Source organism: Parasteatoda tepidariorum, chromosome 3 (genome assembly GCF_043381705.1).
Source record: "Parasteatoda tepidariorum isolate YZ-2023 chromosome 3, CAS_Ptep_4.0, whole genome shotgun sequence".
In the NCBI taxonomy this organism is placed as follows: Eukaryota; Metazoa; Arthropoda; class Arachnida; order Araneae; family Theridiidae; genus Parasteatoda; species Parasteatoda tepidariorum.
Window position 1 is genome coordinate 67,743,860 of NC_092206.1, and position 26,952 is coordinate 67,770,811.

General features: G+C 30.6%; 1 protein-coding gene across 4 annotated transcripts in view; it reads left to right on the plus strand.

Moving 5' to 3' along the window:
• Positions 1-109: 109 nt before the first annotated feature.
• Positions 110-26,952, plus strand: part of LOC107436203 (ribitol-5-phosphate transferase FKTN) — a 32,890-nt gene continuing 6,047 nt past the window's right edge. The window contains exons 1-7 of one of the 4 annotated variants that reach the window (XM_043045360.2): positions 110-500; positions 1,840-2,011; positions 6,512-6,670; positions 13,304-13,525; positions 16,707-16,978; positions 18,806-19,098; positions 25,134-25,276. In XM_043045360.2, the coding sequence (XP_042901294.1) occupies positions 1,862-2,011; positions 6,512-6,670; positions 13,304-13,525; positions 16,707-16,978; positions 18,806-19,098; positions 25,134-25,276 (1,239 nt within the window). In that variant the 5' untranslated portion in view covers positions 110-500; positions 1,840-1,861. Of the gene's footprint in view, positions 501-1,536; positions 2,012-6,511; positions 6,671-13,303; positions 13,526-16,706; positions 16,979-18,805; positions 19,099-25,133; positions 25,277-26,952 lie in introns of those variants that run through there. The other 3 variants (XM_043045361.2, XM_043045362.2, XM_071178806.1) reach the window with 3 other exon arrangements.

Below are 26,952 nucleotides of genomic sequence, written 5' to 3' on the forward strand. Positions count from 1 at the left end.
TTTAATTAAAAGAAAAGATTAAATAATATAAATTTTGCATTGTATCGCCTTATCCAATAAAATCTGCATGTGACAGTTAAATAAAAACAAATGTGCATCTTTTCTTAGAGACTGTCGAATTTTCAACATTTTTAAGATATTATTTCTGTTTCCTGTAACTTCAACTTCCTAAATCAACTCTCCACTGTATTATTTTTAACGCGGAAGTGATTTATGATTTATCTTTACTTTTGCTCTGCTCTGCATTCTACAAAAAACGGCTACTTTGTGAGCTAACTAAAGCATTGTTCTTTACTATTATCCAATTCACGGCCTGCGATTGATTTTTTTGATTGCCGCCTAAAATCCATATTAAAATTTCACATCTGTCTCATTGTATATTATTTACGTGACTGGGAGATTAGCGTTAAGTGTCAGGGCTGTAGACAACACATTATGCCTGAATAAATACAAGAAAATATCGATGCGCCTGATTCGAAATCCAACATGGTCTCTCTGAGGTATGTTTTTTGTTTAGGGTTGGTTTTTTATATTTTGTCATTAGCTTTCTTTACTTTAGTAATTTATACTTTATTAAGTACTTTATTTTTAGTAAAATATTTTTTTAAATTTATTTTACAGTTACTTAACAACTTTAATAAATTAGTATTTTAGTTTTGTTATTAGATTTTTAAAATATAGTTAGGTTTGCAATACGTATTTTGATAAAATTCTTTTCGTTTACCGTGCTATATTTTCCAATTTAAATACATATTTAAGACCTTATCTTTTATTTATTCTTTCTTTTTCTTTTAGCGTTTCACTCTTATTTATTTACTTTTCTTCTTTACTGCAATTCTACTTAAGTATTTAGTAAAAACGCATTTCAGTTTTTAAGAAGTTTCATCCATTTTTTTAATAAAGTCAAACCAAACATGCATAGTTTTAGAAGCTTCTTTCATTTGCCGGACTTTTAAAGTTTTTTTTTTATACATACGCAATTTTACGAACTAGCTTGCTAGCAGTTTTACAAGCTTATTTTATTCATGTGTAGTTTTCCAAGCTATTAGTTTTATTTATTTTTTAGTAAAACTTGTTAAACTCATTTTTGAAAAATTAGTTTTGCTTGCCGAATTATGTGCAATTTTAAACTTAACCTTTTATTAATTATAACTTTTCATAAAATTTTTAGTAAAATAAAGGTCTTTATATCTGATTTTAGAAATTGTTTTTATTTACCAGACTATTTCCGATTTTAAACTTAATTTCTTTTTTATTCATATATAGTTTTATTCATTTCTTTGTAAAACTTTCCATACGTGTTCTTAGAGAATTATTTTCGTTTTTCGGTCGATTTCCTATTAAAAGAAATGTTAAGAGACCGCATTATTTTAAAAGAAGAATTTTTTTCCTTTTTTTTTGATAGAAAGAACAAAAACCTGGTGTCCAGGGAATTTTCTTATTAACGAAACTCAAACTTAGACTGGGCGTGGTTGCTAAGCACAAGGTTGCGTTGCCAATCTGACTAATGGAAAATTGCTGTGGTGATAAAATTAAGGGTGATAAAAGCATATCTCGTGGGGGAACAGTAGCCACAATCTTTAGTGTTATTTAGTGATTTGATCTGGACAAAAGTTCACGTGGATGTACGTTTAACAATTTTTTTTCGAACTTTCATTTATTTCTTATGATATTTTAAGTGCAATTTCAAGTAATAAAAGAAATTCCGAATAGTTATGAAATTTGAATTATTTAAAATTTGTTACACTTACAAAATATTAAATTGACAATAAATTTTAAAAAGTGAAATAAAAATAAATAAATATTGTAATTTAATTTTGATTATTTTTTTATATGAAGTTCGTGAAAATTCTATCATGTTATGAAGCGTAAAAATCGTTTGTGGAAAATGGTTGGAAAGACTAAGAAACTCTCAATAGCAAAGTATTTGTTTTTTGGATTATTGCTTTTGTGTTTGACTTTTGTGACTTCTTTATTATATTTCTCGGATAGTTCGTCACCTGAAAATGAAGTAAGTAAGGAATATTTTTGATAATATCATTGATATTTTTATATGTTTTGAAAAATAATTATTATTGATGTTTTTACATCTTTTGAAAAAGAATTATTACTAATGTTTTCATATGCTTACTAAATGCTTTTCAATGTGCTTTAAAAATAGCTATCGATGAGTTACCAATGCTTTCATAATACTAATAAAAATTCCATATAAAAAATTTTTTAGTCTGAAACATTATTATAATTTCATATTACCCATATATTGTACTAAAACATGTTTATTAAGAGATATTAAGTTGTACTTTTTATTAAAGATTGAAATTGATAATAAATGCAAAAATGACAGACTAAATATGAAAATAAAAGTGTTTTAGTACATGAGCAGTGCTAAAAAATTATAACTTTCGATATAATAATCACATCTTTGCGTATTAGGACTCAATCATAATGGTTCGAAGAGGTAACAAATGCTCTAATTAATTAGTGCTGAATATATTTTAAGATACGAAACCAGATATAAAAACCTACTTTCTCTGAATAATCATACTTTCTTTACGATGGGCTCAGGACTCCCTCAAGATAGAGGATAGCCGTAATCTGAGAAATATAGTCCCCATGGTTTGGACAACTAAAGTTAATTTTACTTTTTAGAGCATATCCCCATATCTCTAGAAAATTTTAGGCGATTCGAGAAACTTTCTGCACACAGTTATTAAAATTCATTTATTCAAAGATAATTCCGCACGAAAAATAACTTTTAGTAAACATTTATTATTTTTATTATTTTATTTAATAATTGTCGAAAGAATTTTGAATTGTAAGATATGCGTTTTCCTTCAGAATTTTAAGGAATGTAATTTTACATGGTAACACACAAACTTAGAGCAAAATCGATCAAATAGTTCCTGAGAAATTGATTCCGCCTATAGATGCTTCCCCATATATTATATCCAGAAATCCCTATCCATCATGAAAAAGGTACGTTTATTTAGAGAAAGTACATTTTTGTATATGATTTCGTATTGTATCGTCTGCATTACTTAATTTTATTTTATAACCGTCGTTGAACAGCAGACCCAATTTTTAGGTTTACGATTACTAATGTTCAACTCCGTAGCCTTGTAATTTTGAACCCGATCCCGAAGACAAGGGAACTCCTGGATAAAGTATTGGGAGAAAGTTGCCTTTGTGGAGGACTTTTTGATGAAACTAACTCGCATTTGCGTTACATGGAGAGGAAAAACACGAGAATCTCCCATGGTTAGACTGACGGCAAGGAGACTAACTCATGATCCGTCTATCACTGAGGGTATTTCACGTCAGCACTGTGGAATTCGTCTCGACCAGCTATGGCTGGGATTCGAAATCGGTTCACCTCATCGAACGCTCTATCCTCTGAGCAATCGCGGCTCTGTACTATTTAAATAGCAAATTTGAGGTTACTTTCACGAAAAATTAAGATTGAGTCTTAGAACGTGAAGATACGACCAAAGTTCGCTTATTATTTTTTCGCACGTTACACTGATTTATAAATACATATATGTGTGTATCACTAAAGCTCAAAAGCTGTTGGTAGGAAAAATATTCTTTAAAAAAATGTTACGTCAAGTATTTCAATTAAATAATTTAAAAAAAAAGAGCGAGAATATGTTAAATAAATAATGGATTATAATTGGATATAAATTTACCATTAAGGTTACGTTTGCGTACCGAATACATAGATTTTAGAAATTAAACTTTTTTTCTCCTTTTGAGGTATCCGACTGGGTGAAAATTGGCAATTTTGACGAAAATTTTGAAAATTTCTGTCCATATTTGAATTTCAGCTCTTGAGCTTTCCAATACGCTTTAAAATTTTGAGAGAAACCGAACGAAAATTTCAAAATTTTGAACGAAACAGAACCAGACGAAACCGAAACCGGAAAATAACTCCCGAAAACGAAACAAAATTATTTTGTTATGCTTTGAATATTTTAATTTCTTTTTAGTTTGAATGAATATATTTTTAAGGCATATTTTTTGTTATAAAATTTTTTTTGTATTTTAGAATTTTTTTGCATTTTAGATGCATTTTCTGAAGAGCATTGATTTTAAGAAAATTTCTTTACGCCTAAATACGTTATAAGAAAATAGTTTATAATTGATTTCTTTGAAATTTGGTATGTAGATTTTGTATAATGTTAGTGATATTTCGAAATGAAAGCCAAGGTCTAAGTTTGTTATTTTTATCAAAGCGCTATGTAAGAATATTTGGAATTTTTCTTAAAAATATTTAACAATATTTAACAATTCCATTTCATTGTCTTTTTGAAATTTTTATAAGGTTTTAGTTCGAAATATACGTAATTACATCATTGACCTAGAAATTAATATTTTAAAATTTATGCATTAGGTTTGTTGTAGAGTTGTTAGCGTGGCATAACGAATGTTTAATTTTTCAGCTCAAATCTGCTCCTATTTTGAGAAATATTTTATAATTTTTTAAAATTTACTTTGAGTTTATAATTTTAGGAATACCGCTTGATAAACATAAAATTTAAATTTTAATTAAGCCTTTTCGTTAAAAAAAAAATTGTGTCGAGGCCAGTAGGATAAGACAGATACCTTAAAGCAGCGGTTCCCAATTTGTTCGACTACGTATTTGTTCTTTTAGGGTTCTAAATGATCGATCTTCATCAGAAAGAACCCCGAGACTTGATAAATAAATTTCATTCGAAATTATGAATATATTAATCAAGGAACTTGAAAGAAAGAAAAATATTTTCATGAATTTTATCAATTATTTTAAAAATATTTAAAGAATGTATTAAGTATAAAATTTTTTCATTGTGTTTTATGAGTACTAGTCTTAAAATTTTCGTTCGTTGGAATAAAAAAAAAATGGTGAAAATAAATGTGGAGAATGGTTATCAAAAAATCATACTTCTTCATTGTTATTTTTATTTGATGCGAAATACTGATGCAACATTTCATAAATGCATATCTTTTTCATTATTCATTCAATATATTGTTTTCAGAAACGACATTTTTTACTTTTACTTCTTTTTCTTCACAAGCATTAATGAATAATGGTCAATTAATTAAATAAATATAAATTTAATGACAGGTTTTAAAATTCGTGATTATAAACGTCTCAACTCTCGGAACCCTTTCCACGGAATACTAGGGTTCCGTGGAACACCATTTGGGAAACTCTGCCTTTAGGTTTCAGCCAATTTAATATGCACATTAGCTAGATAACTTGTGGAATAACTGATTTCCGCACTTTAATGGTTCAAAACTACAGTTTTTCGAAATTAGAAGAAATCGGAATTATTTGATTATTAAATGCCTTTTGATATTTTCAAATGTTAAAGGACGTCTTTTATCTGGAAGTAAATTTTTATACCGGATGAAAGTTCTTTCAACATCTGCAGGTGCTATTGGGGCAATTTAATTGAAAGTTTACTCATTGGCTTTTGAATATTTAAATTTTGTCGCTTCACCTGTTGAGAAGAGAGATACATTTCTTATTGTTTGAAAGTCGTGGTTTCTCTCCAAGGCTTTATTTAACAACTATGCAACTATAATTTATTCAAATCTTGCCTCTTTTTATTTGATTGGTATAATTCAGTTAAAATGTGTGAAAAAGTGAACTAGTACTTCCACAGATTTAAAAAAAAATCTCTTAAATATACGAAATATCCAAAAATCTCAGTTCTTAAAATAAAAATATTCTCAAATCTGCCCTTCAAAATTTAAGAAAGCAAAAGAGGCTACAAACGCGAAATGTGCATAAAAGTATTATTGATATAAAAATCCGGACATTAGCTACTAAACTCTATTGTTGAAAATGTAAAATTTAAAATTTTGTCAGTTTTTTAACAAATGTTTTTTATAACGAGACAAGAATGCAGAATTATGGCACAGAAAAAATTTATTTTTAACATTATAATTGCTTTAAGGTTTTATAATTGTAATAAAATTATTGATGAAATGTATTTAGATATAAGAAAATATAATTAATAACAATACCATGTATCTATATTTAAAATAGGTTTCTAAATTTAGGTATTCTAAAGTGTTCAATTTGAAAAGTAAATAGAACTAAAACGGAATAAAATTGAAATACGCCGTTTGCTGAGTTCTGCTAAGAAAATTACATTTATTTTCACCAACTTGAAATTTAGTTAAGTTCGACAGCAGATGTCGCTTCTAATTGAGAAAACTATAAAACTTAACTATAACATGGTGGGACAGTCTCAAGGGGAAGTTAGTAAATGCCCGTGCAAATATTTAAATTGGAATGATCAGACATACTGAATATTGTCTTATGGGTTTTGCAATCAGAAACAACATAGTCATTGTAATTAATTTTAAATATATTAAATTAAAAAGTTCGATTGGTTTAAACCGGATTTTACTTTCAATTCAGTAATAAAAATTTGACAAGGACTTTGATTTGAATAATTTAATAGAAAATCATTTATGAATTTTCAAATAGGTTTAATTGAATCACAATTTGTTATTACAGAAAAGTGATGTAAATTATGCCAAAATTGCACCACCAGAGTTTTCTGAAGATATGTTGGATTTCGAATTGGAAACATGCTTTTTCACGAAACCTTCAATTATAACTAATTCAACTTTATCAACTTTTAATCACAGAAAGGAAATATATTCACATGAAGAGGTAAGATTCTTGATAATAATAGCTAATTAAAGTTTTTTTTTTGTTGAACTGTGAAGCGTTTTGAATTTCACTTCAGAATACACACCACTTTTTCAAAACGTGACTTTTTTTTGCACCCACCTGTTTCTCAGAATCACAACCATGATGTGGGTTGGATAAATGTCCACCGGGTAGAATATATATAAATTGGTAGTTATTCAGTCATTTTCAAAGCGTATAATGATGATTTGTTTTGATTTTAGTTCTAAGAATGTTAAAAATAAATTTAGCATGCACAAATAAACTTACAACGTGTATGCAACTACAGAAGAATTATTTCAAAAAAATTATCACTTTACTCCCAGTAATAAAAAATGGCGTCACATTCGCTGCTTATTCGCGTTAATAACTATATGACAAGCAGCAAAGCTACTCTTTTTATTCACACGGCAGTTAAAAGGAGTATCTCTAACTCATAACTTGTCCCGCAGTGGACTGATTCCCAGCAGAGATCACCGAAGTCAAGCATCACTGGCTGCGGTCAGTGTGCGGGTGAGTGACCACTTGGATTAGTCTGCGTAGGGGCCGAGGGTGTGCGGTATTGGTCCTCGTTAAACTGTTCTATTGTAAAGTGCTCGACTTCGCGTGCAGGTTGTCCAGCTACCGAAGCTGGGGTGCCATCCCCTCTGCAGAGAATCAAAATTGTGATGGCATGTCTTNTCGTTAAACTGTTCTACTGTAAAGTGCTCGACTTCACGTGCAGGTCGTCTAGCTACCGAAGCTGGGGTGCCATCCCCTCTGCAGAGAATCAAAATTATGATGGCAGCCTCAGGGATGTTTCCCAGACCGTCGCCAATAGCCCATTGTGCAGCTCTAGTGCGACGTAAATGAACTACAACTAACTCATAACTAGACGTTATTATAATACTATAATAATGACATACTGGGTAGGGGAAAAAGTGAGATTTGTGGATACCATGGTAATGGAGAGAGGAAATCACATCACCTCGAAATACCTAGTCTACTTACAAAGACAATAGTTAGCTGAAGAGCTATATTTCTATGTCATTGTTACATTAAAAATATTTAATATCTCTCTCTATATAAAATGAAAGTCTGCATATATGCTCGCTAATAACTCGAAAAAGGGAGCATCGATTTACACTACTTGCAAATTTTCAAGGGATGGTTTGTAACCATTTGCCCCTTTCTGGCGTCGTGTAGTTAGGATACGACATCGATAATACGAAGTTGTATTGTTGAAACTCATTGTTACATATTAAACTTAAAATTGCTATTATCATTTGAACGACTTCACCGATTGGAACGCCTGTTTATGTTACAGATTGCTAAAATTTTTTTGGATCATTTTGATATATTTTTTTTATCCCTTTGCATTAAATGTTTTTTACACGAATTATTGAAAAATGTGTTTTTATAGTTTGAACATTGCGCTGTCATGGAGCAGCATCATTGCAGAATGTTCTAAAACTTAGAAAAAACAAAATCCTTAGAAAAAAAATGAAATACTTAAAGCTCACTAAATTCATAGTTTAAATAGTCAAGTAAAATACTAAAATAAAAACGCGTCATGAAAACAAGTACTCAGGCTAACATAAGTTATCAAAAATTTAAGAAATACTTATATTTAAACATAACAGGTAATCTTAAATATTACAGGTGTAAATAAAATGTGTTGCTAAATATTAACAATAGTTATTATTTTTGAAATATGAAATCTTTTTAAAACTTTGTTTAAATTTGTCAACTTTTTATTATCTTCTAAAGGAGAAAATGCCATTAAATTTATAAAAATTATCCAAATTTCTAATGTTGAAAGGTTGGGCACTAGCAGATGATATACTCGGTTGCAAGTTAAGAAAAAACCACTGACCCTATGGAGAGAGCCTGTTTGCATCTAAGTATGCGCCAAATGGATGCAAAGCTCTCATCCTCAACCTATATCAACATCGCCAACTCTCGAAACAATGCTGCACAGCTTCCTCTTTGCTCGCTTTCTGAAATTAGAGAAACAAAAATTATTTAATTAATTAAAAAATAGTAAGAATTAATAAAAATTATATCTAAAAGTTGTAACAAATATACCTCTTTTTATTCGAATTTAAGGAAACTGATGAAAGAATAATAAATATAGCTTCTTACAGACTATTTTCTACTACAAAACAAATGTAAATTTTATTTATTATTATTTTTTTTTTTATGGCGGGGGCACTTGGGACGTAGACCCATTGATCTCAGGAATGCCAGAACTGCTACTCTCTTCTCATTACCCAGTGGGCACCTGTGGCGAAGCCACGGCGGTGGTGCAGTGTCGTCCACGTCACACAATCACGAACCCGTTTATAGGGCGGGTCACATTCTCACAATCATACACACAAGGGAGAAAAGACATAGAACACACACAGAGAGAGAGAAAGAAACATCCACGAGCAGGATTCGAACCGGCGACCATCGGCCCGCAGTCAGGCACGCTAACCACTCGGTCACCTGGTCGGCAATGTGAAAATTATCTCTCATTTCATTTGATTCGAATGTTCTCCTTATTTATCAAAATATGTCGCAAAGTCTAGGATTCCTGTAAGTCTTCGAAACTATAGCCTTTTTTCAATAAGTCTGTGATAAATATCGTAAGATAGCAAGAATTAATTAACTTCAAATGCTTTCAAATTATTTTGAAAGCATATTAGTATAACTTTATAACAAAATACAGTCGCCGATGATTACTTAAATCCCTCATCGCAATGGTCTTCTCACAACTTACAACGGAGTATAGATGATATTAAGCGTATGTTTCTGTATTCACATTTAAGGCTTTTATTCTTGAAGTATCAAAAGCTTGGTTTTAAGAAAAGAAAAGTTTTTAATAGCAAATAAGAGAACTTTTCGTCTAGACTTAAAAAAGTTAAATAAAACTGGTTGGCAATCAAAGGTTAACGTATCATATCAATAATTTTAACTACCAATTAAACGTATCATATTAATCATTTTAACTACCAATTAAATGTATCATATCAATCATTTTAACTACCAATTAAGCGTATCACATCAATCATTTTAACTACCAGTTAAGCGTATCACATCAATCATTTTAACTACCAATTAAACGTATCATATCAATCATTTTAACTACCAATTAAACGTATCATATCGATGTAAGGACTAATTTTAACTTTTTAACGTAAATACTTATTCACTTGGTTATGCTATTTTTAGTTCTCCAACAACGCTATTAAACTAAACTACTTTTTCTTTGTTTATTATTTGCTTTAAAATGCATTGTTTGCTGTTTTAGGTCTGTGCATAATTTCACCATAAGAAATTTCCAACATTCAACGCTAATTCGTTTTCACACACAAAAAAAAAATCTTTCAAATAAAATTCATTGGCTCGCTATAGAATGTTTTGACAGCTGAAAAAAGGATGATTCACTGTATCAAATAAGTGCTCAGTTTGATTTACCTAAGTTATTTGCTTTATAATCCATCAAAAGCGCCATGATCTGATTAGCATATCGTTTTTACGTAAAATGCTAGCATATGTTGTACGGAATATTTGAACAACGTGATACCCATTTTCGTGTTATTTGAGAACTTCCACTAAATGCCAAAGCACGAAAAAAGCAAACATGTAAGAGGCAAAAGTTAAAACTACTCTCACTTGACCAGTAAGAGTTCACGGGTATACATTTTCCTGATTTTCGAATGTACGATTTTAAATCTTAAAATACTTGAAATTTTACTTATTTAAAAAGACGAACCAGCTGGTCACCGGAGGCAGAAAGTAGTTTAATATAATCAAGGTAGATATTAAATTGAACTATTTAATTCTCAGGGACCGGGAATCTTCTGGTTAAGGAACTTATATTTTCCAATACTATGCAAAGAAATATGATAAGAATGAAGAAACCCAAAATGGTTTATTGAATGGATTAAATGGAGAATTTAAAATTCAGGAAATTTCTCTGAGTATTGAAATAGGTTATATTACATAATATGGAAAAGTGTTATGATTTATGAGTGTTGATAATTGGTGTATTAATTTCTTAAATTCAATTTAAATGCTAAAATCTAATTTTTCAGTTAAAATTTGCTGTTCAATTAGATTAAATATTTAATTTAAAAAGAAAGTTACTATCGATATAATATATTTAGTATCAATATTACTATTTGTGTTATCCTTATAACTATTTTATACACTTTTATTTTATCATTTTTATAATCGGCGTTGAACAGCCGATCCAGCTCTGTGTTTACGACTGTCAATGTTCGATTCCTCAGTCTTGTAATTTTAAACCTAATCCAGAAGACAAAGGAACTCCTGAATCAAGTATTGAGAGAAATTTGCCTTCGTGGAGGACTTTTTGATGGAACTAGCCCGCAATAGGGTTACATGGGGAGGAAAACACTAGAACGCCCCATGGTTAGCCCGATAGCAAGGGGATTCGTCTTCCTCCAAGGTTGTTTTATCCAACACTGTGGTCAGCGCCAACCGCGAGCAGAATTTGTATCAACCAGCCAACGCTGGGATTCGAATCTGGGTTGCCACATTGGGAAGCGAATGCTCTATCCCCCGAGCCACCACACCCCTTTTTATGTATAATTAGAATAAATTCGTTATATACATAAGTCGAAAATTAATTTTTTATTAAAAATGAATTAAAATTAATCTCAAAAATTAACGCTGACAAAGAAGAAAGTTAAATCTAAATGTTGTCAGAATAGCTTTCAAATATATTTTTTAAGTGTGTATTTTACTGCAATGATTCTCAGTAGTTGCTTTAAACATACCTATTTTTATTCAAAAACAGAGAGAATAAAATTCAATTCTTTATTTTTTTGAAGATTTATTAAAAATTTGCGAAAACTGTTAAAGAAATCGCCGACTATCCCAAAAAATAATATTCCGTCTCTTGACATAAGAAATTTCTTATTTGTATTCTCTTTTTGTATTTAAGAGTTTGATGATAATTAAGAATCTAGCTCCACCCAAAAATTTATTTTTAGCGCAGCTTTAATGATAGGTGTGTCCAACATGGAATTTATTGTTATAAAAGTTACTATGATAACTAAATGTGTTCTACAGCAGGAGATGATGTGTTTTTCTAAGAATTTTCTCAAAAGAAAAAAGTAATTATTTTTCTGCTAACGTTTTGGATTACAATTAAAACTCGATTCACACATAAAAACGACACTTTTTTCTAGATTAGAATCCTGTTTTATAGTTTCAAAAATTTATTTTTCTTATAGCGGTATTATGAGTAGGTCATTAAATTGGTATAAAATGCAGGATGTCTTGTAATGATCCTTTTCTTTAAAAATATGTTTTGAGTATCTTTGTTAGAAGGGAAATCAATATATTTAAAATCGGAGTCATATACTATTATTTAAATAATTAAAAAGTAAAAACGATATCGCCATTAAACGAATCATTGCCCCCCCCATCCCCGATGCAGACGAATTATAAACCTAATAACCAGTTGAATTATCTGCTGGAGCAGTTGTCAACTTGAAGATATTTCTAAAAAAATACTTTTCACTGCAGTCTCTTTTTTTGGAAATCATACAAACGTTGAGCTAAGTTCTACCGTCTTCAATAATGATTCGTTAGATTTTGATAGTACTTTTGCTTTCTTCTCGATAAATATTATGATAATATATTTATCGAGTAACATATTCTTAATAAGAGAATTTTTTTACTTCAGTTTTTGGTAAGCAATTAAAAAAAATTAAATGGTTCTTATTACGGAACACCTTGTATGTAATTAATGAAAACGTATCAAAAATTGAATATTTTCAACTGAATTAACGGAAATATTTGTAAACATTTTGACGTTCTAAGATGCTGATAAATTTTTACTGTTCCTCGATAAATATAAATTTAACCAGTCAAATTTAAACTTTTCGAAGAAGTAATTTAAAAACAAAATATTTTAAGGGTGGTTAATATGGAACACTTTCTACGTAACGACATGGAATAAAAAAAACGCAACGAAAACTGAATATTTTCATCGAATGTATCGAAAATATTTTTAAATTTTTTTTGATATTCTACAATGCTAATAAATTTTTACTGTATATAGATTACTGAAATTAGTTTCTCTGTTGCTGTTGCCATATGCTATTAAGGCAAAGGTGGTGCGCTTTTTCATGTTTAATACTGTCGTCATACATGGCTGAGAATTTGACTTATGCCACACATATACGTCACAGCCCGTTTATAGGGCGAGCCCAGTCATGCATCCTCAGATCGTGATTTTAACCTGAACTAGAGAGCGATTAAGCCCTAATTCAGTAAATTCACTACCCTCTGCGGTATGATTTGCTATGAGAACGTGGAGGACTTTGTGACTATATAGATATAATGTGCTCCAGTCTCCATTTACAACACGGCCGGTGGGTCCATTAGAACACTGTCTTCTGCCAGTGGGGATCAAACTCACGTCCACTTGGACATGGGCCCAACGTCCTTTCAACCAAACTATCCCGGCCCCATTTGTTTCTCTAATTATACAATAAGAATGTGTATTTTAATTTGTATATTTATTTATACAGGGACTGCATTGTACTTTAATGTTATGTTTGTTATTACATAATTCTAGCTTATGATAAAGCACTAAAAATTTATTATTTTCAGATTTCAAAGTCTCCTGTGATAAATATACTTCTGCAGTTCGCTGAGTTTTCTTATGAGTTAGATATAGAACCTATCATAATAGAACCTTCATTGTTGTTTTGTGTTTTATCACCCTCATTAAAAAGCCTGCTTTTGAAGAGAAAGTTCACGATAGCAAATAGGTCATCAGATCATCTGTTGACCTTAGGAATTTTGCAAAAAGATGTTGCTATTCTAGAAAAGGTCAGGTACGACAACATATTATTGTCTACATTAATATTTCATAAATATTTTTTGTGAAAATATTTCCTTTTCATATCGTGTTCATATAGTTTTTTAAAAAATAAAACCAAAAATTATTACATTTAATTAAAAGATTAATCTATGAAGAAATCATATCTAGATTAGTTTCCGATGAAATTTGTGAAGCCAAGATACATTGTTATCTCAAAGCATTTACTTTAAACTTCAAGTTTTTATTTTTTAATGCAATTTCAGTAAAAAGCTGGTTTTGTGTTGTGTCTATAATGGTAGTCATAAGACTTTTAATAATAATAAATTTAGACCAAGAAATTAAGAAAAACAGATAAAACTGAATATACAAAAATGGAAAAAAAATTATACAACATATTAATGGCAACCAGGGTGTCGTTTAATATAAAGTTAAAAGTTAATTACGATATATTTTTTGAAACATAAGTTTAAAATGGAGCTTATTTTAGCCTTAGAAAGAGCCTGTTTTAAACTTATTTAAGAACTTATTATGTTTTAAACTAACTTTCATGTTTCTTGTTTTTGTTTTTTTTATTCATAATCGAACGTAGAAAACCATTCTAAAGAAAATTATCATCAAATAAGAAAAAAAAATTATTAACAAGTAAAATTTTTTATTTTATAAATTACAACACTTACCTGCTTTATAAATCCGGAGAATTCCAAAATGATATGTTCTTCATTTGAAAACTTTATTCTCAAACAATATATACACTGATTATCCCTTCATTACTTCAAAATGACATACCACACAATAAAATTTTATAATTGCAAGATCTCGATATGAATTTCAATATTTAACTTAAAACAAAATGTAACTCAATATGTAAATCAATATGTAACTTATCTTTTGGATTCCTTGCTGTCTTGTTTGCTGATTTTTCACGCCATTTTTTAGTGCTGCGAAAATGCTTCTTTGGGATTTGACAAAAACAGAACAAGATGCAATTTTATTTTTTCAGGAGCAAAATATTTTACCAAGAAAACGAAAATGTACCAATTCCCATAACATGAAACTTTATCTTGGTAAACGTACGTTTTTGAAATGTTATTTCATTTGGAATCTTATTTATTAGAGTTCATATGGCGACAGCGTCAGGCGAAAGAAAATAGAGTTTTGAATCTGTTAAACTCTATATCAGCCCATTCTCCACCGAAATCCGATCGATTACTTTGATTTTAAATAAAGTGTTTTGAATTTTGAAAGTGTTTCGATTTTAAATAAAGTGTTTTATTTTACGATTTGTCGCAAAACTTTTAGGTGTAGATTGGCGGCACTTAAAAACCGCCAAATCTGTAGCTGCGGTATCATTAATACGTAAGTGCCGAGTTTTTATTCCATACTTTTCTGAATCATATTACTTCAATAGAATGTGCAAGAAGTTTACATAAGCACATAATGTTATACCATTTAATTTTTCAAAAAAAGTATTTAGACAAAATTTTTTATCAAAAATTATAAACTAAGAAACGTAAAGTAAAGAATTCTTAGGATAAAAAACGATTTTGAAAATTCTTAATATTGAAATAAAAAACTTTCATATAGTTTCTTTTCTTTATTCTTATAGTTCTTAATCAGACGTAAATAACCATTTTGTAGAGAACTATCATCAAATAAGAAAAAAATTATTTGCAAGCAAATTTTTTATAATAAAAATCATATCACTCACCTGCTTAATAAATCCGGAGAATTCCAAATGAAATGTTCTTCGTCTGAAAATTTTATTTTCAAATAATATATACATAGATTATCCCTTCATTACTTTTAGATAACACTAGGAGGCTTCGTCCCCTGCTCGCTGGCGCTCGCCAACCCGCAGCGTATTTTACCGCAGTATGCGATCCCGAAATCGGAAGTTATCAGTTGTAAGTTTGTTGATAATAGAAGTTAAAAATTATTGAGGAATTTTTTTTCAAATGTTTGGTTTGTTCCGTTTCTGAAAGATTTACCAATGTTCTGAAGAGTTTTTTCAAGTTCTTCGGCCTTTTCCTTAGGGAAATTTTGCTTCTTATTTGCTGCTTAGAAAATGGCGTCTGCCTCTGCCAATGATTCTGATGGAACTAAATGAAAACTTAATAAATAAATGCCTGATGTTTTCGGGCTCCCGTTAGAGTGCGTACTCAAGTGTTGCTATAGCGAATTGTCCAAGGGGTAATATCTAATGATCGAAATTATAACATCATGTTGTACCTCGGATCGATTTTCTTCACTTTGAATTTTTTTTACCTAAGCGTGCCACAGTATTTTTTGGCAAAATAAAAATTCCATTTTGCATAAGTTGCAACCCTCTAGGTCTAAGTTTAAACTCTCTCTCTTATACACAGTTTGAAATTAAAGTTTTCAATCAAGTTTGAGGCTCCTAACTATTTTTTTTTATTTTAATAGAGAAAAAGTTTCAAAAACACTAAGTTTATTACTTCTTTGAACAACATCAGTTGAAATTTACTCAAAGGTTATAATCCATTTCATCACAGTTCCTACCTAGAGACACGTTAGGTGATTTATTGTTGAAGTGAGATTTTTGAGGATTTCCCGGAATAAATATATTATTCAAGTTTTATTCAATGGGATTTTGAAATTAAATTTTAAAGCAAGATAATAACAAGTCAGCCTCTTCTCATTTTCAGTTAGCAGAATTCTGAAAAAATATATAGAGAACTTTTCAAACTAACAGAATAAGAACTTGTTCTTTAATCCACAATTTTAAAAAAACATAAAGGTAATTATAACACTCTACCAAGTCACGTTATTTTTCTTGTTGCGAATTTTTGAAAGCTAATTGTACGAAAAAGAAACTATTAAATATATTAAAGAAATAGATTTGAAAAAAGTAAACAGTTTCATCGATCCATCACCGCATTTCAAAATATTTCAATTAAGGTTTTGGAAATAATTTTAGGAAAATGAGTGAAGATGAAAGAATGTTTTTGTCTCTCTTTTTAAATATAAATTTTTTCTCCGAAGCACTGCTTATAAGAAAATATTTTAAAAATTTTTATAAAAATAAAAAGTTAGTAAGATAAGACTTCAAAAGAGATGCAAGATAAAATGATAGTTTTTTTTAAAAATAATGAATAACTCAATTTATTTGAAATTTTCAGTGCAAAATTTACAAATTGTACTCAAAATAACTATCAATTTCGTTTTTAGGAAGATGTGCAAAGTAGATTGGAGAAAATTGGTTTTCAAATAGAAATTGTTGAATCTCCAATTTTAAGCTGGATGAAACCCGAGAAATTTCTAAACAGCAGTATGTTCACTGGCCACGTCTTCTTACAGAAAGATAAATGGATTTTACATTTGGTTGTGTTTCATCAAAGAGAGAATTTCATGTGGCATGCCGCTTTGCTGTCTAAAGCAGATTCCAGAACGCCTTCAATAGAATCTCTTTTTTTCGTGGACGCTGATGCTGCTTTTGAAAAGTAATTAAGCAAGGTTTTGTGTAATCATCGCTCTTAGTATGCCCGGTTTCAAAACTCACTTATTCAATATGCAGCACAATTTTCATAAATTCAAATTTGTCTCTCCGCTTTTAAACAGGGACTATTATGGTTAGAATTAGGTTTAAAGCATGTGTACTGCATAATTAGTACATATTAGGTAAGAAAGAACTGTACACAAAAGATGTTTTTAAAAATTCACAAATTTTTTATCACTTTCAAGAGGATAAATAATTATATATATATAATAAAGGAAATTTTTTATCAATTTTAAATGGAATAGGTGAAAATTATTCTATAATTCTCCCCATACAGTCTTAAAAACTAACAACTATAGTTTTCAGAAATTATGAATTTATTTATTGTCACTTAATTTTCTTTCCTTCAAAATTCCAGTAAATGAGAGTAAATTTTTTTAAAATTTTGAAAGTTATCATTTTCTAATGCATCTGTAGATTGGCGAAACAAATTTTGTTAGGGTCCTGAAATGATTAGTAATTGAGTTAGGATTAGGAATTAAAGCCGATTTTTTGGTTACTCCTTGCAATAATTTACAGACTTCTGAACCTGAGATGAAAAATAGTCTGCAGAGATGCTCTGAAATTCCGCAGCGTCTGCTTAATTGCTGGAGGATTTCTGCTATCGGGTTATTACGGTTTATTTTATCAATGGTCTATTTCCTCCAAGGGATTTAAATAGTCAAAAACAGCTGGTGGAGGAAGTTTAAAAACACTTCCTAACCGACGGTAAATATCTTTCAGCTCTATTCAAATAAACTGAGTTTTGGATATTTTAATACCCTTTTAACTCTTTAAAATTTCGTATGACTGCTACCTCTAATAACATTGCTCGCGCACGCACGGTCTTTAAAAATGTGAAAAAGTTGCTGAAATATTGTAATTTAAACTGTATAAATTTCTTTCTATAAGCTTTCACTTGAAAATTAAAGGTAGGAAGCTACTGATTTGCAACTAGCTTTCATTTAGAAATATTTAGCTTGGTTGTGAATATAAATTCATTAAAATATCCTTATAAGGAACATTTTAATATATTATGTACTATAGTACAATAACTGAAGAAATACATTTTAAAAAATGTATTCGTGCAAAATATTGTAATTGTTAAAAACCATCATCAGAAAAATCTAGATAACAAAGTCTCAAACACACACTCTCATATACATTAAGTTCTAAAGATAAAGAAATTGTATAGTGAATATTCATAAAAACTCAAATGATGCATTAAATTCATTAAATTCCTTTTAGCAGTGTTAGCGATTTAGCTAAATAAATTTCTATTTAGAATTTCTAAATTAAAAGATAATTAATAAAATTTCATTTATTGATATCAATTTTACAATAGTTTCAATCATTTTCTTTATTTCCCCTCAATATTTCGGTTACACATGGGTTAAAAATAGGTTTAAAAATGTAATTGATAAAATTTGTTATAAGTTATAATTTAAATAACTATGAAAATGTTTATTTGCGTAAAAAGTTTACTAACAAAATTATAAATATTTGTCATACACAATTTGTCATATATTTGTATACGTAGAATAAAAAACTTATCTTCTAACTCACAAAGAATAAAATTTAACCAATTGGGAGTTGGAGTAAAGTTAAGTTTTTCCAACTCCCGCCAAATTTTCTTCGACTACGACCCTCAATGGTCTGATATTTATTCATTACACTGATTGCGTAATGTCTTTTATATTCAGAACTAAATGTGTATGACTTATTTCAATAATTTTTTACTCTTATGATGTAAAGTTATAATTCGGAATTAGTTGGAACCTTTTGATTTTAGTTTCACTGCCGTGTCGCTTGGTATTAAAGCTCAAAGTTTGAAGAGTCTAAGCATTCCAACAAATCCAGCTAGCTTCCTATACCAGATAGAAACATCGAGATTTCTGGAATGCAATGAAACTATCGTCAATTCATTCAGGAATCACCATGTTTCTAATCTTTCAACCGTTCACGATTATTCCAGTTTATCTCAACAAGAGTTTAATCAGCGCCTTTTAATTACAATAGAAGAGATGAAACAAAAACTTGATCCAATGCTCATACGGTTTTGGGTGTGGTCCGGAACTCTATTAGGTAAGATTCACTGTTTTTTTTTACAATAAATTACTCTTTAATTTAAGGAAAAAATAAAATAAAGCATTTCCACAACAGCCTGTTGTGAGTCAGGGGGTCATAGAGGTTAAGGCATCACAATTTCGTGACCAATGGCACGATTCTCACACAAACTGGTGCTCATCGATCTGAGGCTGGGTGGGCTTTAAGAGGACGCCATACTACGGAAGAAAATTTTTGTTGCAAAATTCTAGTTTTCTTTTACTATGAATTTAAAAATTTAAAGTGTAAAAAGTCCCGCAGTTGGCTGATCGTTAAGACACGGTTCCCAGCAGATCTGTTTCTCAGAATCACAACTATGATGTGGGTTGAATAAATGTCCAGCGGGTAGAATATATATAAATTGGTAGTTACTCAGTCACTTTCAAAGCGTATAATGATGATTTGCTCTGATTTTAGTTCTAAGAATGTTAAAAATGAATTTAGCATGTGCAAGTAAACTTACAACGTATATGCAACTACAGAAAATTTATTTCAAAAAAATTATCACTATACTCCTAGTAATAAAAAATGGCGTCACATTCTCTGCTTATTCGCGTTAGTAACTATATGACAAGCAGCAAAGCTACTCTTTTTATTCACACGGCGGTTAAAAGGAGTATCTCTAACTCATAACTTGTCCCGCAGTGGACTGATCTTTAAGGCGCGATTCCCAGCAGAGATCACCGAAGTCAAGCATCACTGACTGCGGTCAGTGTGCGGGTGGGTGATCACTTGGATTAGTCTACGTAGGGACCGAGGGTGTGCAGTATTGGTCCTCGTTAATCTGTTCTACCGTAAAGTGCTCGATTTTGCGTGCAGGTTGTCCAGCTACCGAAGCTGGGGTGCCATCCCCTCTGCAGAGAATCAAAATTATGATGGCGTGTCTTCGGATCATCCTCAGGGATGTTTCCCAGACCGCCGTTAATAGCCCTTTGTGCAGCTCTAGTGCGACGTAAATAAACGACAATAAAGTGTAAAGGGCCGGGATAGCCAGGTCGGTAGGGCGCTGGGCCCATATCCAAGAGGTCGTGGGTTCGATACTCGCCGGCCGAAGACTCCCCGTGTAGTAAATGGTGACTGATGCACGTTAAATCTGTCGAGTCTCAAAGTCCTCCATGTTCCCACAACAAATCAATACCTCTGGGGGTACTGATCCAGGAGTTTCCTTGTTTTCTGGATTGGTTCAAAATTACAAGGCTACGGAGTTGAACGTAAGTAGTCGTAAACCCATGAAATTGGGTCGGCTGTTCAACGACGGTTATAAAATAAAATAAAGTGTAAAAAAAGTGAGTTCAGACAAACCTAGAGTAAGCCATGAAAGTGTCAAATCCTGANGGTAGTTACTCAGTCATTTTCAAAGCGTATAATGATGATTTGCTCTGATTTTAGTTCTAAGAATGTTAAAAATGAATTTAGCATGTGCAAGTAAACTTACAACGTATATGCAACTACAGAAAATTTATTTCAAAAAAATTATCACTATACTCCTAGTAATAAAAAATGGCGTCACATTCTCTGCTTATTCGCGTTAGTAACTATATGACAAGCAGCAAAGCTACTCTTTTTATTCACACGACTTTTAAAGGAGTATCTCTAACTCATAACTTGTCCCGCAGTGGACTGATCTTTAAGGCAAGATTCCCAGTAGAGATCACCGAAGTCAAGCATCACTGGCTGCAGTCAGTGTGCGGGTGGGTGATCACTTGGATTAGTCTACGTAGGGACCGAGGGTGTGCGGTATTGGTCCTCATTAAACTGTTCTACCGTAAAGTGCTCGATTTTGCGTGCGGGTCGCCGGGCTACCAAAGCGGGGGTGCCATCCCCTCTGCAGAGGATCAAAATTGTGATGGCATGTCTTCGGATCATCCTCAGGGATGTTTCCCAGATCGTCGACTAATAGCCCTTTGTGCAGCTCTAGTGCGACGTAAATAGACGACAATAAAGTGTAAAAAAAGTGAGTTCAGACAAACCTAGAGTAAGCCATGAAGTGTCAAATCCTGAAAAGAAAATTTTAAAATATGCAAATGAAAATAAATTATGAGATGATAACTTAGGATCATGCAACGGAGAAGTTCTTATCTAAAAATTTGTTTGCATTTTAACATTTTGAAGTATTTTTTTTCAACAATTGAAACTTAATGACAAACTCTAGGTTTTGCCTGAACTGACTTTTTCCTTCTTTCAAATTTTTAATTGATTTCATTGTCTCGGTGCTGCCATCTAGTGTGGCAGAAACTAGACGTCCAAATTAACATGGCCAACGGTACCTCACCCATTGTGGTGGTCCTGAAAGAGTGGATACCACTTCTGGAGAACGAACTAGGTCTGCTCATCGGGAAGACTGATTGTGCAGCTCATAGGAAATAATAAAATTTAAATTTGTATTGAAGGAAAAAGAGAATTTGCGACGAAAATTTTCTGCCGAGGCATGACGTCCTCTAGTTCTTCACAATGACAGTTCAGTGCCTTATCCACTGAGCCACCACGACTCCTTTTATTTAAGTATTTTACTCAAATATTCAATACATTTAGTATTAACTATTAGGAATCTAAACGAATTAAAAAATTCATATAATTTTTATAATAAAAAAAAAGACCATCTTGTTGAAGTATCAAATGTAAAATAATTTTAATATAAAAGAGAATTACTAAACTAAAGATAATAGTATAGCTAAGTAATGTTTCTAATGCATGATATTACATAATTTAAAACTTCATTTCCACGGAAAGAAATCAGCAATGATGAATTAAAAGCATGAAAAAGAGAAAATATTAAAAAAAAGAAATAGCGAACTTACACTTAAAATCTATAAAGCAATAATGATACAATATTATGACAGAACATGAAAATATCTCTAAATGAATGAAAAAGTGCATCATAACTTTGTTCAAATAAAATTTTATGAGCTGCCATTGCGGGATTAAGCAACATAACTTAGCTATCTTGTTTGTACAGTACGCAAAATAAAAAAGGGAACACTTCAATAACTTTTGATTTAGTAATCGGATTATCACGTACTAATAAATCCGGTAGCAGAAGCTTAATGTACTAATCTGTAGCGAGCGCTGCAGATTATTACAGCACCTGCAGATCAGATTTTTTTCCTATCTAAGCCTTTATTTTTAAAAAGCCATCAAACAAAAGGGTAAAAATTGTCTTTTAAAACATCTCTAAACTTTTTTCTAAAAGAAATTAAAAGAAGCTGTGTTGAGAGAGCACCGCAAGGAACAAAAGTAAAAATTTTTTCTGCTGCTTGACTATTCAATTTTATTTGGGTATAAAATTCAACTTGAATTTAAGCAACGCAAAGTTTTTGTGCATAATTTCTTTAGGATTTCATACTTGCAAAAAATGGTGATAGTTTTATGTTCAATTTTTGTATGAATTATGGTGAATTATTATAATAATATCTTCTGCCTGACTACGTTGAGGTATTTGGATTTATGAAGATAGTGCTGGAGATTCACAAACTGGCAAATTGACTAATAATTAATCATAATGATTTGAGGAAATAATCTTAGATATGCTAATTACTTTGGGTAGATAATATTCTAAGTAACGAAAACAAGAAAAAAAAACATATTTAATCTGAATAAGCATATATATTTTTCAGTGGACTTGGATTCATAACCTTCAAATTTTTTTATAACCGTCGTCCAACAGCTGACCCAATTTTGAGTCTACGACTACCAATATTCACCACAGTATCCTTATAATTTTGAACCCAATCCAAAAGACAAAGGATCAAGCATTGAAATTTAACTTCGTGGAGGACTTTTTGATGGATCTAATCAGTACTTGCGTTACACGGAGATGAGAACCACGAAAGCCTCCCACGGTTATCCTGATGACAAGGCAAATCTAAACCATGTTCCGTCTACTACTGAGGATATTTTACGTCAGCCCTGTGGTCGATGCGAGCCTGGAGCGGAATTCGTATTGATCAGCCATCGCTAGGATTCGAACCCGGAATATTGGAAGGCGAATGCTCTACCCCCAAGCTACCACGGCTCTGCTAGGGGGTTTGCTAATTTTGTACTAAGATTGTATGTTCTTACTACAGATGATGGCTATCTTAAAATAATGTTTGTTTCCTCGATTAGCAATGCCATCTGTTGACCACGTAAATTATTTTAAAACTCCTACCATGTTTCATTTAAATGATACTTGAAATCACCGGTCATAGTTTTTACAACTGTTATGTACAGACGTAACGTTCAGATTGTTATTTGGGGAGTTCCATTACTGTTTTAACGCTTGGAAGGGTAACGTTAATTTGTGACAATTGAAGGGAGGAGTTAGTAAGAAGTGACACACATTTTGGCTAAATTGTACCACCATTTAAAATCAACAAATTAAATATTTTTCTATTAAAATAAGCACACATCTATCACTCTTTATCGTTATGTTCATAAATGTCGTAATGCATAGTTAACGCTTAAAAATCAAATTTGAAATATGATCTTAAACTTGTGTTTTTTCTCAAACTATATATGTATATTTAAAATAGCGTGATATGAGTGTGACAAGGGGAAAAGGGGTATGGCTAAGTGTGACACGTTGTGATGAAGGTAAAAAAGGGGCCATTATCAAAAAAAAAGTTTGATTTATGGCCTGCCCTAGTTTCATTTGAGTAGAAAGTATGATATTAAACCACTTTTCCTCATGTGCTCTATTAATCTTCGAATTTTTTTTAGCTCAAAGTTTTGTTAAAATAAGGGAAAGGTCACAGAAAAGAAAGACCTAAACTTTACAGCCAATTACTTTTCTATTTTGTATGCTGAAAATTATTTTTAGCATACAAAATAGAAAAGTATAGCATATGTATAGCATTTAATTAATTCTACATTTTCTATAGCCTATGAAAAGATAAAATAAATAACACTTTCTTCTCTCCCCCCCCCGAAAAACAAATAATTATGTTTCATAGCAGAAATATACAGTGTTAATAACGGCATGCATATTAACATTTACCATCTCCAAAGATCTGATACTAGAGTATATATATGTTAATTTTTGTATTGCTAAAATTATATATCATGTATAATGTAAATATCTGTATGAATAAATATTACGAATGATGCATAAAATAACAGTAGTTTTAGCTTTATGTAATGCTACTATTTTTATAAGTTCTTGCAGTGAAAATTTTCGAAACTCATTATGCCGAACTAGAATAATATACGACACAGTTTAGTTTCCTATTCGAAGAAAATAATGAAAACTGTCAAGTAGAAGATATCCATTTAAATTTGAAAATTTTTCTTAGCTTTTTTTCAAATGAGAAAACACAGTGATGAATGAAAAAAAAATCAGTTTTGAAAATGTGTGGCATTACTTATTTCTTGTTAAATACTTTAAAGTTTTCTTATAATTAAATATATGTGAATCATTAAGTTCATTTTTATTTGATCTTAAATGTATGATCCGATTTGATCTTTGTTACTAAGCGATGTTTGTAATTTTACTATTTAAATATGGTGCAAGGTGGATTAATTTGATCTGATAGGATTTAATTTTTGGTGCAAATAAATGCTTAATTTTTTTATTTAAATATGATGAAAAGTGAATTAATTTGATATGATATTATTGGATATTGGATATGATTTAACATTAGGTTCAAATATATGCTTGATATGTCACGGGCTTTATCTTCATTCATGTTTGAAGTTTCCCATTTTAATATGGTGAATTATTTTGATCTGATATTTTTGGTGCAAATAAATGAAGAAAAATTCATATAAATATGATACGATATTGGCGATTGATATGATTTGGTATTGTTTGCAAACGAATGAATATTTCACAGGCTTCCTTTTCATTTTGGTTTGAATAAATTTTCGAAACTTCCTATTTAAATATAATGCAAGATGAACTATCCTGATCTGATTTGATTTTTGGATAAAACAAATTTAATTTTTTTAATCGTGATGCAAGGTGAATTAATTTGATATGATATTTGAATTTGATATGATTTGATATTGGCCTCAAATGAATGTTTGATATTTTACAGGCTTGCACCGTCAGTGTGATGTTATACCATATACTTCAGATGCTGATTTTGCCACTTGGGCAATGGATGATGAAGATGCACGTGAAATAATAAAATACTTTAAGAAAAATGAACATTTGCATTTAAACGAGAAATTAGGCTTGGTAAGATTATTTAAATTATATATAATTTCTTATTAATTACGTATGCTTATTTGTTCCTTATAATTTCCTAATTTTCTCCTTAAAAAGGACCACATTTGATTCACTGTAACCAAATTAGGGATTCAATTTCTTATAAAAAAATCGCATCAAGTATGTACAGTACGCAAAAGAAAAAGGATATCATCGTGAATAACTTTTGTTCTAATGATCGGATTTTCACGTTCAATCTTAATCGTTCGTGGAGGTGATTTCAAATATGCTAATTAATTAGTTCTAACTATTAATTAAGTTACGAAATAAGACAAAAAAACCTTCTTTTTCTGAATAAAAAAATATTTTTTATAAATTTGGATTCCTGATCCTAAAAATTGGGGGGCAGAGGAGAGGAAATTTCGAAAGATTGGATCATAAACTGGGGGGCGGGGGGGGCAATGAAGCTATATTTGGCGCTATATTTCCCCAAAAACAGCCAAGTAAAGTCGCCGCTGCAAATGAGTAATTAAAATAGCCATAGAGAAGTTCAAGAGAGCAATCCATAATTTTACTCTATTGCTAAGCAGCCAAGTTCAGATAATAAAAAAAATAGTGCTCTGTGATTGCTCGGAGATTGTTTATAATTAACAGAAAATATTTCTATCTTTCTAGGCAATAAACACTTTTTCTACTGATTTCTGACCAAAAATTAAGGATTTTTTTTTCTTTTTGATCCCCTTTAAAAGGAAAATTTGAATGGATTTATAAATTATTTATAATTTTCTGACCTTTAGGAGCTTGAACACATGAACTTCTTATCAGACATAATTTGATTTTCACGTTGTTTTACTTCATTTTCAAGAGGATTTCATACTAAAATCAAATTTAAATAACTTATTATAAATATATACAAACTTTTAGGGATACTGATTTTTGCAGCTTTGATAGTCTACTAGGCTAGAAAGTTTTAAGGAAAAAAGAGTGCATGAAAAAAAAATGTAGATTGTATAGTAATTCTAATGTACATTCACACGTTTTGTCACAACTTTCTAAAAAATAAATGCAGATCAATTTCTCTTAATGCTAGCCTTAAAAGTTTCAAGGACGTAGAAATTCCCTCTACAATTGAAATTTCACAAGTTTAGGGAGAAAATGGAATGTCTCCTAGATCCAGGAATCAAAGTTAAATAGTTACAAGGACAGTTATTTCAAACAAGTTAACGTTTCAGTTCTACTCGAAATTGTTTGAAAATGTATTTGTCATTTATCGATTGCAAATTTTATCCTATTTATATTTTAGGGTATAGTTTAGGTGTATTTCGATGTAGTTTATTTTTACATTCTTATTTGCTTAAAATTATTAAATAATTGCTTAAAATAAATTATTCACGTTATATGATTTAGTTCATTTACAGTATAATAGTAAATGGAGTTTCTAACACATATACTTATCCCTTATACCGTTATCAACAAATTAATGGAATACGCTTAAATGGTAATTGTAGTTTCTCGCTTTAGCTTTAGCAATAATATATTTCGTTCAAACAGATTTAAATTCTGGAATTAACGAAATTAGTAAGAATGTTGCTTGGAGCAATATCTTTCTTATCCTCTTATGACGAAATGTAGAATAAACTTGTTTTCATAGTTTCTGTGAAAAGTATGCTAACCCTCATAGCTGCGTATTTTTCTTTTATCAAAAT